This window comes from Pistacia vera, unplaced genomic scaffold, assembly GCF_008641045.1.
Source record: "Pistacia vera cultivar Batoury unplaced genomic scaffold, PisVer_v2 Contig230, whole genome shotgun sequence".
NCBI classification, from domain to species: Eukaryota; Viridiplantae; Streptophyta; class Magnoliopsida; order Sapindales; family Anacardiaceae; genus Pistacia; species Pistacia vera.
Genome location: NW_022196036.1, coordinates 879,763 through 894,886, shown reverse-complemented (window position 1 = coordinate 894,886; position 15,124 = coordinate 879,763). Strand labels below are relative to the sequence as shown.

General features: G+C 35.0%; 2 protein-coding genes across 5 annotated transcripts; both read right to left on the bottom strand.

Moving 5' to 3' along the window:
* Positions 1-3,460: 3,460 nt before the first annotated feature.
* Positions 3,461-9,410, bottom strand: LOC116131248 (squamosa promoter-binding-like protein 2). Of its 4 annotated transcripts, none has more exons than XM_031416907.1 (7): positions 9,232-9,410; positions 7,773-8,868; positions 6,819-7,577; positions 6,460-6,596; positions 5,306-5,575; positions 3,986-4,368; positions 3,461-3,758 (listed from the first exon to the last, which is right to left on the bottom strand). In XM_031416907.1, exons 3-6 carry the CDS (start codon positions 7,511-7,513, stop codon positions 4,031-4,033), a joined length of 1,440 nt encoding a protein of 479 aa, XP_031272767.1. In that variant the 5' UTR covers positions 7,514-7,577; positions 7,773-8,868; positions 9,232-9,410; the 3' UTR covers positions 3,461-3,758; positions 3,986-4,030. The 4 variants fall into 4 exon arrangements, with proteins under 4 accessions (XP_031272767.1, XP_031272769.1, XP_031272768.1 ...); XM_031416909.1 differs by having other exon boundaries at positions 8,689-8,868; XM_031416908.1 differs by lacking the exon at positions 9,232-9,410 and adding an exon at positions 9,049-9,216.
* Positions 9,411-10,267: 857 nt separating this feature from the next.
* On the bottom strand, positions 10,268-12,724 carry LOC116131218 (4-coumarate--CoA ligase-like 1). Its single transcript, XM_031416862.1, has 6 exons — positions 12,302-12,724; positions 11,613-12,194; positions 11,329-11,527; positions 11,047-11,192; positions 10,617-10,684; positions 10,268-10,511 (listed from the first exon to the last, which is right to left on the bottom strand). The coding sequence occupies exons 1-6, from the start codon at positions 12,722-12,724 to the stop codon at positions 10,268-10,270; spliced, it is 1,662 nt and encodes a 553-aa protein (XP_031272722.1).
* Positions 12,725-15,124: the final 2,400 nt, after the last annotated feature.

The following is a 15,124-nucleotide window of genomic DNA, read 5'->3' as shown; positions in this document are numbered from 1 at the left end:
TTGAAAATTCAAGGACCCCAAGATGGACAACATTCAGCCCAAGCACTCAAAGAAGCTCACAAGCTTGTCTAAGAGGTGTTAAGGGTCCAAGACATGACACAAACCCTGATATGGCACAAACCCTTTTTTATAGCATAAGTCGTGGAGATCAAGTGGGAAAAAGCTTCATTGGTCCAAGCTCAAGTTGTGGATGCTATTTGGTTCAAATGTTTAAGGAAAATCAAGCAAAATGTGATTAGAGACATAAGTCCTTAATTTAAAGAAAGGTTGTCCATAACATTAAATTGGTATGACTTGCACTTTTGATATTGTATGGTAGAGAATTATCCGTTAATATTTTGTTGTAATATTCATATAATATTTGTTAGGATAATTCCCATGTTTTGCAAAGCCTATTTAAACGCCACTCTTTCATAATATGAAGTTAGACATTGAATATTGCATGAATAGTACTTTGCCTTGGAGAATTGTTTTCTCTTGAGTTCCTTTACCCAAGTTTGGCCAAACTTGGTGGTGGATTGATCTTTCCAACCGGTGAAGTTCCTTTAGGCTTGATTGATCCATTGGTCATCTATCTTGTAAGTTAATCTCACTTGGTTACCATTCATCTCACTTTTCGTGTTGGGTTTTTTTTATTGTGTTCCAAGTTTGTGTTGTGCATTTCAAAGTGGAATGAGTTTGTGTTGATTAAGGCTTGATATAAGGTGTTATAATGGTTGTGTGTGCTTGTAGAGTGTGAGCCGAATTGTGTTATGGTGTTTCAAGTAAAGTCTAGCTTAGGTTGAGTTGAAATTGATTGAAATAGGATGATATATGAATTGAGGTTGCAAGGATTCATATCAAGTTGGCCAACTACCGACGGTGGTGGCTGGCGAGCGACTTTGATCTTGGATGACCTGCAATTTATTTTAAATATAAGAACATTATTGTTAAAAAAACTTAATTAAATAAGGATAAAATTGTAATGACAGGTTAATAAATATTAATTTAAAAATAAGGGCATTGTTGTCCAAAATTTTTATTAATAAGAGACAAAATTATAACAAAAATAAAATTATCAAGTAATCTTAAAATATCTAAATAAATATAAATAATAAATTACCTCATATATTACCGATAGTTAATATTTTTTGTTTTAGAAGATTATCAAGATGTTAAATAACTTAACAATAAAATGTAATAATAAAATAATAAAATATTACATTATCTTAGTAATTGGGAATTACCCCCAACCAAACACGCCCGTAGGCCATTGCATTTTTACTATTATTGGAAGTAGCTGCTTCCCAGACACAAGACATAACTGTTTGATCACCTGATGCTCACACAAAGGCTACGAATCCTCACTCCCTCAATTATAAAAGATCTATGCCCCTATCTTCCCATGGTCAACTGTTAAAATGGATAATACTGCGACGCGGTTCAAAGAGGGAAAAAAAAAACTTAAAAAGATGCTTGATTACATTTGAGTCATAAAACTATAGGTTTAAGGTCTATAACAGCAGCAAAGCNACCATGCAACAGGAATGATACAGGTGATATGTCCACGGGGGAACCAAAAGGACAGTTGATAGCCTTTCAGGGTGAGTTTGTTCTGATAATGTTGTATTATTAAGAATATTGTATTAATGGAAAGGTAGATTACTTTAAAGATTACTGGGAATGTTTAAGAAAATGTGTTTGGTTAGTTAGAATAAATTTGTGTGTATGTTATATTAATATGTTTGGTTGAGAGAAATAAATTGATGGATATGTTATATAATTTATTAAATTACCCTCCTTTTTTAATATTAATATAATTTTTTTTTTTTTTTGAATATTTTTTTTAACCTACTACGTTTGAGATATTGTTAAAACACCCCAGTAACCAAAAAAGTTTAAAACTTAACAAAAACACCCACACTCACCCCAAGCCACTACCAGCTGCTTGTTACCACCGTCGACAGCAATAGAAAGGGTCGTAACAGCGCACGACCAGTCAAATCTGGGCCTTCCATATGGTCATTTTCAACCAGATCCATCATTGGATTTAGCCGGAAATGGCCAGATCTACGACCAGAACTAGCCGTCGTTGATAGCCAAAGATCTGGCCATCGTTATCGGCCAGAAGCCATAGATCTAATCGAAAATGGCCTAAATAATTATGGCCGTTTTTACACACGACGACCATTTCCGACGACTTCCAATGGTGGTGGCTAGTGAGTGACGGTGGTCTTGGATGACCTGCAATTAAATATAAGAGCATTATTGTTTAAAAATTTAATTAAATAGGGATAAAATTGTAATGACAGATTAATATATATTAATTTCAAAATAAGGGCATTATTGTCCAAAATTTTTATTAATAAAGGGTAAAATTATAACAAAAATAAGATTATCAAGTAATCTTAAAATACCTAAGAAAATAGAGATAATTAGATTACCTTATATATCACCAATAGTAAATGTTTTTTGTTTTAGAAAATTATCGAAGTCTTATATTACTTAACAATCAAATGTAATAATCAAATAATAAAACATTATTATCTTTGTAATTGAAAATTACCCCAACCAAACATAGCCTTTGGGCCTTAGGGCATTGCATTTTTACTATTATTGGAAGTAGCTGCTTCCCAAACACAAGACATATGACTGTTTGATCACCTGATGCTCACACAAAGGCTACGAGTAGGGGTGTAAACGAGCTGAGTATCACCCTAAACGAGCCTAGCTCAGTTAAGCATTAGACGAGTTCGAGTCGACCGAGTCAAGAAAATTCGGCTCGTTTATAAAGGAGTCGGCTCGTGACTCAACTTGAGCTCGTTTAATGTGAGCTCGAATTGGCTTGATTATGGTTCGTTTGACCCTTTTTTAATATAACCTGCAGATCTTGTTTTACACAAATCAGATCCAATTTTTGATAAATTTGCATCTAAATTAACATAAATCACATCCAAATCAACATAAACAACGTATTACAAAAAAAAAAAAAAAAAAAAAAAAAAAAACACAAATATCCATCAAAGTACATCAAAACGGCATAGAACTTTGGGGGAGAATGTATTTACATGATTTGATTTTGGGTTAATTGGAGTTATTTGGTTAAGGGTTAATTTGTGATTTCTTAAACCTTTTAATCTTTTACATGTCAAACTACAAACAAACCAAAAACTTGTATTATACGCAAAAAAAACCTAAGTGGCTCGCGAGCCGAATCGAGCCAAGTCGGGATAGACTCAAACTCGACTCGGTACCTTACTCGAGTCAAATTCGAGCCAACTCGACTCGATTATAATCGAGTCGAGTTTGAGTATTTAACGAGCCGACTCGCGAGCGGCTTGACTCGACTGACAGGCCTGGCTACGAGTCCCCGCTCCCTCAATTATTACAGGTCTATGCCCCTATCTTCCCATGGTCAACTGTTAAAATGGATAATACTGCGACGCGCTTCAAAGGAAGAGAAAAAAAACTTAAAAAGATGCTTGATTACATTTGAGTCATAAAACTATAGGTTTAAGGTCTATAACAGCAGCAAAGCGATTATACTAACAGTCTCATCAACCTTTGCTTTTCCCGGCATGTGTCTCAGAGACCAAAATTATTAAATTTAATTGATTCTTAACATTCGTGACATTACATCATATTAATGAAGCAGGACAAAAACTATGTGGTAAAAAAGGCTTCATTGAACTTTTTGGTCTCTGCAATCTGGCAGCCGGAAGCATGTCATTCCTGAGAGTGTTCATTGCTGATAATAACATCCAAACTATTTATATTTCCTGAAAAACAGATAAAACAAGTAGTGAGAGTTTTACACGAAGGTGAAGTTTCATCTAGCATTAGCAAGAAGCTTTTGGCTTAAAGCTTTTGTAGAAGTTATGTCTGTTCATTACTGCCTGTGTCTTTTATATTCAATATCTCCTTGTTATACGGCAATATTTGACTCCAAATTGATGGAAAACCAAACATGAATTTAGGCAAACAGTCAAATCAGAAACTTACTGACCTTGGCATGTAAACTATCAGGCTGAAATTGATATGGTCCTAGCAGTCAATTCGAATAAAACGCATTCTCATATGGTGATCTGAACAGCTGGATCTCCTGGATGTAATTACTTTCATCATCATTGTGTGAACACAAGGTATGCACTTGGGATTCAGTTGACTGTTTTTGAATCCGCCTGTACTCTGATGAAGCATGTGGAGAACCTTGGGCCACTGTATGTGTCACAGTCTGAGGCATGCTGGTATGACTTGTATTTATAGGGTGGTTATGTGGGACCTGTTTTGGCTCACATAAACCCCAAGAACTTGTTGACAGAAGAGAGAGAGCACGATGACAATCTTGTGCCGCACCCAAATTGAAAGATATCATGGATTCTTCTACACCTGCAAAAATTAGTCATCTTATAAGTTCGTGCAACAATCTTGGTCAGAGGAGCATCATACAAGACAAACACACAAGGTCTACCATAAGAATGCCTACTGGTATAAGCACACTGAAACTTCAATAAAAGATACATGTTGCTCGCATGTCTTATCAGATGCTTTGTCTAAACTATAGAACAGATCCAAGTTTGCTTCTAAAATCTAAACCTTTCCAGTGTCTTCAAGAAGAACTAATCAAGAAAAGCTCAGTCTAGTCACAGGAATCCACATCAACCAATTACATGCATATCCCTTTCTTTACTGAAATGCTATAGAGGTGGTATACTTCTTGCACATATTTGTTTCTAATCAATCAAGAACTAGAAATAAAAGGCTTTAAAATCAAATTTGCAGTTACACCTGACCACTTTACTATATGTCAGAGGCAAAAGCTAATGTCAGTATCTTATGCATATAAAAGCTGTAGTGGAACAATAGTGACTTGTTATACGAGTAAGTGGGTTCAGAGTAAGATATTTTTATAGCAGAAATCAAAAAGAAATATTGCATCCATCAGAAAATCGCTAGCTTTAAGCTAAACAAGTGACCCTGTTTCAGCAGCCTAAACATCTACAGATGTCCATAGCAAAGCTTTCAGCAAAGGAAGACAGTTTGCCTGTGAATTTTTTGCAGATAACTAATGGAGCTAAATCATCTGACACATGAATTAGTGCTATACCAACATCTTGCCTAGAAAGACTGACCAGTAAGCTTGCTGTGAGCAACAAAATTTTGTTGCACTTCAAACATATAGTACATAAACACAAAAATTATGTGGGCAATATTGATAGAATTCTTAAATAAGGAGAATGGTATTAAGCTAGATAGCTTGATCAAGAATAAAAAAAATTGAATGCAATAAACATTAAATTTGCTACCTAAAGAAAGAAAAACAAACCTTCGTTGAGAATCTCAACCGTTGTACCCTTGGCCTTGGACAGAAAGAACCCATTAGAATCATGACGATGTGATTGCACTGGATTTGGAACCTGATTGCCTTGTAAATGCAACAGCCCTTCAGTGCCACCAACTTTTGAAGGCTTTAACATGTATCCTTTTGTTTGAATAGACTTGGAGCCAGATATGGTTTCCCATGTCAAATTTTCACTAGGCTTTGGTTGACCAAAAGGGTGTCCACTCCAAACAAAATTCATCTGTTGCTTCCCATCTGCACAGAGAAAGAAAAGATCATATCAAACTTCATGCATAGATATGGTGTAATAGAAATGATGCATGACCAGAAGATGGTTATGAGTTCATGGACCATGGAACTTGTCACAAAAAAAACCTCAAATTAAAAATAGCAAATCTGCAGGAAGTAGCTCTCAAATGACTGTGAGATATTCCTCAACAATTTAATATAAGCATGTAGTTTTAGAAACCTTTGATTTTCATATCATATTAAGAATAATTGAAATAGATATGGAAATAGTTTGACTCTAATTTATCACGTCTTGGCAGACAAAGGTATATCTGAAATTGGTATACAATGTATTATAAAACATATTATGAGAATTTATAGGTGTTCCATGAATCCTGAAAATTGTGCAACTGTATAACATATATTCCTTAAATATAAAATTTCAAGGTCATAGATTTACACCATATATTAATTGCAAACAGCAACAGAGTTAGCATTACATGTAAGACTTATTCTTTCTGACATGTAAGCAAGAGTAAAAATTGATATTTCTACCTTAACGCACTATTTACTAGACTACAAGTATATTAAGTAAAAGAAATTTGTGAAATAGAAATGGAAGCGTTTAGTAAAAAGGAATTACTGGTTCATATATTTCATATAAGTGCCCTGCATTTCAAAGTTTGCCAGAATATAATATAAAGGTATCTAAAGGATAACCAGAGTTTGATTTGATGAGGTAAAGCAGTCAAGAACTCAAATAGCAGGAAAGGGTATGTGAAGTCTGAGTTTGTCAGAATATAATATAAAGGTGTCTACAGGATAACCCAGAGTTTGATTTGATGAGGTAAAGCAGTCAAGAACTCAAATAGCAGGAAAGGGTATGTGAAGTCTCAGTGAATAACCATTACCATAGAGTGAGGAAGATAGCCTTGCTGGATTTAACCTGATAGCTTCTGGCTGTGGCTTGCGGCGCCGAGCATTGTGATCAGACAGACGCCTACGGCAACTCCTCTTCCTTTCATCAAATTCTGAGAGACCATGGAACCTTTGACATCACAAAAAATTTAAATATCATCTCAACTATCAAAATTCCTCATGATGAGCTTGATGAATTTCAATAAATTTTTACCAAAAAAAATGTAATTCAAGAGAGATGGTTTGTAATCTGAATATCCCTCTGGAATAGTAATCAAGACCAATCATCTCATGAATCAAGAGAAATCATTTATTGATTTTATTATCTTCCAACATAAAATCAGAGTTTTACCTGCTACACTGTTGGCAAAACCGTCGTTCAACACCACCTACAATGACCTTTGGGCACTTTGAATGACCTTCACAAACTCTATGTTTGCGATGGTAATCCTTAGCTGATGAGAGATCCAGTCCACAGCCTTCAACTTGGCAACATGCAGCAACATGTGTAGCCTGGGAATTGGACTTGGATCTCTTAGCTGGAGCAACTGATGATGCAGGAGTAACAGAAACAGATGAACCTTTAGTATTGCTCCCTGCACAAACATCTTCAAAGTACATTCGCTTGCCAAGCTTTAGACCAAGCAATGGCTCAACAGAGCCAACTGAAACCTCAAGTGTCGGGGAACCAGTATTTTGTCCAGCCTTGGCAAATTCTTTGTGATTGCCAAAATCTTCGGGATTTTCCTCAAAAGCCTCCAAATCAAATTTGGATGTTTTTGTTTCTCCCATTGATGATGAATTATTGGAAGCTGATTTTGAGCTCTTTGACAAAGAAGCAAGTCCCAAATCAGAGCCAGAACCACCACTACCACCACCCCCTGATGAAAAGAAAGATGCAGAGTCAATTCCCCCATCTCCATCAATTTCCCACTCTGTTTGTTGCAATTTCCTAGGGTTTTCAGCAGCTGTTGCATTGAACATTATTAGGTTTTCCCAATCCCATTGTAAGGGGATCTTTGTATTCCACTCCATTAGTGAACTCATAGAATTGCTTGATACTTCATACGCTCTTCTCCATAAAATGCACTAGCAAGTGGGCCACCGGATACTACAGTTGGAAGAAATTTAGTATGCAATCATGCAAAAAATTAAGAAACTAACAATAAACAAAAGTAGTAACTGATTCTATAAACCAAAGAAACTAACAATAAACAAAAGTAGTAACTGATTCTATATCAATCCAGTAGCACAAAATGCAGCAGATATCTCAAAAAAGCTCAGGTATAACCAGAGCATAACTTACCTTCAACTCTCACATCTGCAAGTCGCTGGCCATGTATTTCCTTTTTATTTCTATGATTTAAACGGTTACTTATACCACAAAAAGGAAAACCTAGTTTCCCTTTTGATAGAAAAATATTGGTTCCGCTTGTCACCTGGCATACAGAGATCTAACTAAAGTATAATTTGTATCCTACTCGATTGAAGATGTCAGTCTCCAACCTTGTAAACCCAATAATTCAAGCAAATTCTGAAGCCCAAGAGACCATTACAGAAATCTCTCTTCCCCTTTTCATTCTAAAGAAAGAAGCCAACTGCCAGAATCCAAACAAACTACTATAAAGAAAGAGTTAAAAAACCACCACCTACCAGTTTAATAACGATGGTAATTCTTACCCAAACAACCGGAGTAAGTGGTGGTACAATTCCTACCCAAAGTCTTCTATCTAAACTGGTACAATTCCTATTTCCTATATAAGGCTTTCCCTTCTCTAAAATTAACTATCGTATTTATTCTGACTGCTGTTTGCACAGCATTAACATATATTTCTTCAATCTCTCTCTTTCCAATAATTGTAATTTGCAACTCTATTGGTTAGAAATGTTCCACGTTTTACCTTCAATAATTCTCACACAGAAGAGGTGAGCAAACCTACAAGTTTATTACTTGAATCCGACCCCACGACAAGACTCATCACACAATGAAGCATTTTTTAAAATAAAAATAGAAAGAAAAAAAAAATTCCTATCAGCCAGGAAATCCACACAAAGCTACTGCAATAAAACCCAGAAAATCTATATTTCTATTCACCGAAATAATCGACGCCAAAAACCTCTTATCAATATTATATAAAAAACATTAAATATCAATCAATCAATAAACACCAGTAATCACAATAAATGCTTCATTAACATCAAATAAATGATTCTACAACTACCTCAGCAAATAGATCAAACCATTCTTTTTATCGCTGGCTTTCAAGAAAAAAAATTCTGCTTCATATGGTAATAGAACCTTGTACCATTCCTAGGGTTTCTGTCCTAGGTTGAATTAACGAAAGTTGGTGCTTGTCACACAATCTCAACAGCAAAACTAAGTCAAGAAGAAAAAGATTTTCCTGGGAACAAAAAAACAAAAAAAAAAAAAAAAAAATTTGATGAGTCGTTTTTGGTTTCACTTTCCCGAGAAAATAATTGGAAAAAGAAAGGAAAAGCATCTTTATTATTATTTTTTTTTTTTTAAAGTCCAGACAGAACCTACACCAACAGTAAGAGTTGACAAGAAGAAAAATAAAAACCTCAATCTGAGCGGCAGAAATGGGAAGTGATTGTGTTTCTCCATATTTAGATATACTTTGAGCTTTCTCATTATTACTTTCTTTTATTAACCACCATACCCACCCATCATTCGAATCAAAAAAATTGAACTCGTAAATCCCAAGAAAACAGCTAGAAGAATCAAAATAGAAAGGAAAGGTTACCTGAAAAAAAAAAACGGAGACTAAGACTGAGAGTGAGAGAGCAGAGAAAGCATGAACAAGAAGAGAGGTTTGATTTAAAATCAAGTCATTTCATTCATTCAAAAAAATCAATCATGGACATGTGGACTGCGGAGAATTTGAGATACCACTTGCTGCTTTCTCACACCTTTCACAGCTCTGCTTTTTTGGACGGTTTTCAAAGCCTCATTAACTTGTCAGTACTCAGTTTTTTTTTTTTTTTTTTTTTTTGTTTATGTCTGAGTCGACCCGCGCGTTCTGTAAAGTTGACTGTTCGTTTTTAGTCAACAATTATTTCACCTTCTCCCACACTTATATTGGTTAATGCAATTCTTATTTGCCCAACCTTTTTTTTAAGAAAAAAAAAAAATGGGCTTTGGAAGTACCGTTCAACTCAACCTTCACATTTATCAATAGTTTCATCGATTTAATTTTCACAGATTATATTAATTTCTTGACAGATTTTAGACATTAAATTGATTGAATAGGTCCAATTTTTTGTTATCGTAAGTCTTCAAATTAATTTATTGCTTACTTTAACTAATTTTTCACGTCTTTCGATGGTCACGTCAAAGGTTTATTTTTATTTTTTTCCTTTTTAAGATACAATGATGATAATAATAACACCTAACATGGGATATGATAGAAGGCATGATATGATATCAATAATAACATCAACATGGGATATGATCAAGGGGAAATAATACAAAGTATCAGGTGTACTTAACGATTTGTTCAGAAAATGGGTGGACAATGAAAAGTGGGTCACTTCCCTTTGAGCATATATTATAAAAGATTATTTTAATTTGATGGGGCAAATTGCAAGCAACTTGTTTATATTAATATGTGAATATTATGTGGTTGGCACGAAATAACATTTAATCAGCTTGAAATTATTAATTCAAACTTTGAAGATCTCATGCTTATGATTAACGCAGGAGACCCCACGTGAGTCTTAAGACCATGGGGATGGCTCTTTAATTATAATTATTCTGCCCTTAACCTAACTATTTCATAATTAATTTGTAATCTTTTTGACTTTGGTCTTCATTTTCTCCACCATTTTTTCTTTAAGAAGTCTTCTCATAATTTTCCCAGAAGGAGACTTGGGAATGGCGTCCACAAACTGCAACACTCTCACTTTCTTGTAATGTGCTACAGTAGAGGCAACGTGATTCATGATATCTTCTTCAGTCTCTTTGGAATTTGCGTTCATCACAACACATGCAGCTGGGATTTCTCCTGCCTCTTCATCAGGCAGCCTGAGTGAAGCAACAAACACATGCAACATAATTATATTAATTCCATATTGTGAAACTGAAAAATATAAATAAAGAAATGAATAAATTAAGAAACATGAAACTTACGGAACCACTGCAGCATCGTCCACAGAAGGATGTGTAAGAAGGATGGCCTCTAGCTCTGCAGGTGCTACCTGTTAACCAAAACTATGATTTTGTAAACGACTTTTATACTAATTTCAAGGCTCCATTTTTCTCTCCTCACTCGACCAAGTCGTTGATAACATGATTTTCTCCAATTATCTCACTAGGGTAAATGGTTAGTGTGAGAATCACAAGCTGAAGAAAGTCACAATGTCTATTATTAAGATTCCACCTCATCAAAGACTAAATCATTGTCTGGGCTCTTGAGGTCATTAAGTGGATAGTAGTTGAGTGAAATCAGCAGTAAAATCATGTGTTTGACTACTGACTAAAGAAATTCTCTGTGCCCCCTACTGTATTTACTCAATAAGAAGCAATAAAAGGAAACAGGATATCATAATTTTTATCTTACTTGAAAGCCTTTGTACTTAATCAACTCTTTGATGCGATCCACAATAAAGATATCTCCATCGTCATCTATGTAGCCAATGTCACCAGTGTGTAGCCAGCCATTCTTGTCGATTGTCCGACTAGTTTCCTCTTCATTGTTATAATAACCTGTAAAGTTATAAGTTTGCCGACATTGATACAGTGTATCAGTCATTTCAAAACTTAAATTTTCACATGGAAATATTTATATCATTGTCTGTTAGAATGGCAGATAATTAATAATCTTGTACGGATATTATTGTACCTTGCATTACACATAGGCTTCTTACGCAAATTTCACCCGGGGTGTTCTTGGGGAGAGATCGACCAGTGTCAGGATCAATGAACTTTACTTCTAAATTTGGGAGAATGAATCCTACTGAATTTTTCTTTGCAATGCCATGACCTTTAACAGGGTCCCCATGAGAGAGTGTGATGCAACTATGTTCAGTCAGTCCATAAGCCTATTGCCCAAAAAAAGATCAAATTAATAAACCACACTAGAATCCCTATTCATTTGAAAGAATATTATATATTATATATGCTCACCTCCTGGACTTGGACGCCAGGGAACTTCTTCTCAAAGGCATTAAGGAGTTCAGGGGCGAGAGGAGCTGCCGCTGTCATAACAGCCCTTAGTTTGAGTTTGGTGAGATCAAACTCCTCCACAATGGGATCCTTAACCAAAGTTAAAATAATGGGTGGAACAATTGGTGCAAATGTGATTTCTTGTGTGATGAGTGCATTCAGAAATGTTCTAAGGTCGAACCTATTCATCATCACAACTTTACCCTTGTTTCTAAGTGTGGCACAACATATTCCAGTGATCCCATATATGTGAAAGAATGGAATTAGGCCTAGTGTGGTAACTTGACCTATTATTTCAGGTCCTACACTAAAAAGTGTGGAGCAAAGATTAGCAACAAGATTTCTATGAGTTAACATTACACCCTTTGACATCCCTGTGGTGCCTGATGAAAAGGGCAGTGCACAGAGATCAGTCTGTTGTACATCTTCTTTGGTAATATAATTGCCTGCACGGTCAGCTGCTTCAAGCAGTTCACTCCAATTAATGGCACTTTCAATTCTTTTTTCATCCACTACAATAACTGGTAGGCCTAGACCTTTTACCTGCTTTTTCAACACAACAACAACACCAACCAAACCAAACCCATTAGGCAATATATTGATAATGCTAACTAAAAGATGCCTAGCTAATGGATAGTAATGTTATTTACCTTTTCATATACTGTGCCGTTTGTAACAATCAACTTCGCATCAGCTGCCTCCACTTGCTTCTCAAGTTCTGAAATATGAGCAGTCGGGTTGGCTCCCGAAAAGACACCACCAGCAGACATGATTCCAAGGGCAACAATCCCATATTCAGCCACATTTGGTAGCACTACAATCACCACTCTTCCCTTTCTCAATCCAAGAGATTTCAATGCCTTTGCAAACCTTTTTATGTCCCTAACAACGTCGCCATAAGTATATGCCTTCCCACTCATGGCCTCCACGAATGCCACCTTGTCAGCGTACAGTTCTGCATCTTGGAGTACAAAATCTGGCAATGTTAAATTATCAGGCACTGCTACACCTGGGTATTTACTACGGAAAATTATTTCCTCATTGTGCTCTGAATGTAACTTGAGTTTCTCCATGGTGTTGAATATGAATCGCAGTGAAAGATCTTAGATTTGGCCTGTGCTTTAAAGAAAGATAAAATTGATTTATATTTTATAATCATATCCTTTGCATGAACTTAAGTGGACTTTACTTCCGAGATTAACAAGTAAAGGTGAGATTTCCATGGCGTCTTGGTTGGTAGAAGTTTGTTAAATCATGTTGCAGTAACAGGCTCAACAGTATTCTTCCTACAATCAGATTACCACCAAATCAAAAGCGAAAATGTTTCAGGCAGTTCTCTTTATGTGAACCAAATAAATATTCTAACCAATCTAGCACATAATAAAATATTATTTCCATGAAATAAATAATAATCACTCTTATCTTAAATTGAATAATTTGATTAGAAGTGGTAATGTCAGTTCATTTGATGTGATTGTTGTGGGGCTTATATTATATGCCATTTGAGTGAGGCCAAGTATAATTTTAATCTTGTCCACAAAAGACTGGAGAGATGTGAAGGGATGTGGGTTTAAAAGGTCTGTGCATAAATAACTGAGATTGTGATGTGCTGTAATGAAAAGAAAGCACATGGTGCAGGTGGTGGCCGTTTAACTGTAGAAACATAATGGCCATACAGGTGTCATGTGAAAATTTAAATCGACATTTAGTTCAGAGCTTCATGACATCGTGGTTGTTTTATACAGATGTTCACTTCAAATAAATAAAAGAAATCGAATTTTTTTATTGATTATTTGGATCTATTTGTGCATCGAATTTGGTTATGTCCACATGAAATATACCAACTAGTAACTACCGACTCCTGTTACCTCATTCGGGCTCGATTAGGGATGTAAACAGTCCGTATCTGGGCCGGGTTGTCCAGGGCCTCCGGGCTCGATCAAGTTCTATTTATAAAAGGATTGGGTTTCCTAATATTTGTATTTAATTAAAAAAAAAATGAAATTTTTAATACCGGATTAGATTTACCCGAAATTTCTGATCCCGACCAGAAATTTAATGAGGTTACGAACATAGATAAGAGTTTATTTCAAATAACAAAACTTAAGATTTTTTTTTTTTTTTAAGAAATGCTAGTCTTACAAAGATAAATACAAAAAAAGATATACAAAGATAAATCCTACCCTTAATTTTCATAATTGTCTTTTTCTTTCTCTTTTTTCCTTCTTTTAAGGGTATGATTTGTCTTTGTATGATCCTCTTTGTAAGGCTAGCATTTTTTTTTTTCTTTTTTATGCATGGTAGAATGAAAAAAAAATTATCTTTAAGAGTTAAATGGTAATATATTGAATAATACTAAAATATTGAAGACTTTGGTGATGATCTACAGTTTTTTTTAAGTGACTTTACTATTGTAAATTATGCATATAGTTTATTTCAAACACTTAATTAAGTCAACTTAATCCCTTAATTATATGAATTGTATCACAAACTTTGTGGTATGATGTTTTACCTTAAGGGGGCATTTGGTTCAAAAAATGTTGTATTACTAGGAATATTATATTAATGGGAGGATAGTTTGGTTCAGAGAATGTTGTATTCATAAGAATATTATATTAATAAGAAGATAGATTACCTTAAAGATAGCTGAAAATGTTATATTAAATATGTTTGGTTAGATTGAAATAAATTGATAGGTATAAATAACTAAGGTTCGTTTGTTTCCATATTTCATATCTTATTCCCAATCCTATCTTCAAAATAACTGTTTGTTTTATTATCCTCAAAATACTATTATATTTTCTTCAACTATATTTTAAATCCCTTAATTTTATTCATTTAACTAAACACCCTAAGAAAAAAAGTTTAAAAATTAACAAAAACACCCCCACCCACCCAAATTTGTCAGATTTCGATCACCACCGTCGGAAGGTGGCCGGAATCTGGTATAATAGCACACTACCGGCTAGATCTTGCCAATAGTGTGTCGATCTATCATTTTCCGGCCATAGCTGGTCATTAGCTGATGGCCAGATCTAGCCGTCGATGGCCAAAAATGGTCGTAGATCTAGCATTTTCCAGTTAGATTCGTGGTGGATCTGGTCGAAAAAGGCCATATCGTCACACGAATGGCCAGATCCTGTCGGTCGTGCACTGTAACGCCAGATTTCGGTGGTGGTGGCCGGAATCTGGCAACTGTGGGTGGGGGTGTTTTTGTCATTTTATAAAAATTTTATATATTGGGGTGTTTAGTAAATTAGCAAACCTAGAGGAGTGTTTTTGTTAATTTTCAAATTCTACCTCGTTATTCTCACTCAACTCTAAAATATATCAAAAATCCTATCCAAAATAATAAAACAAACGAACCCTTAGTATGTTTGGTTGGGAGGAATTAAAAAACTTAGGAAAAACCTTTTACTGAATTGCCCTTCTTTTTTAATATTATTATTAATATTTTGATTATTTTTTAGACC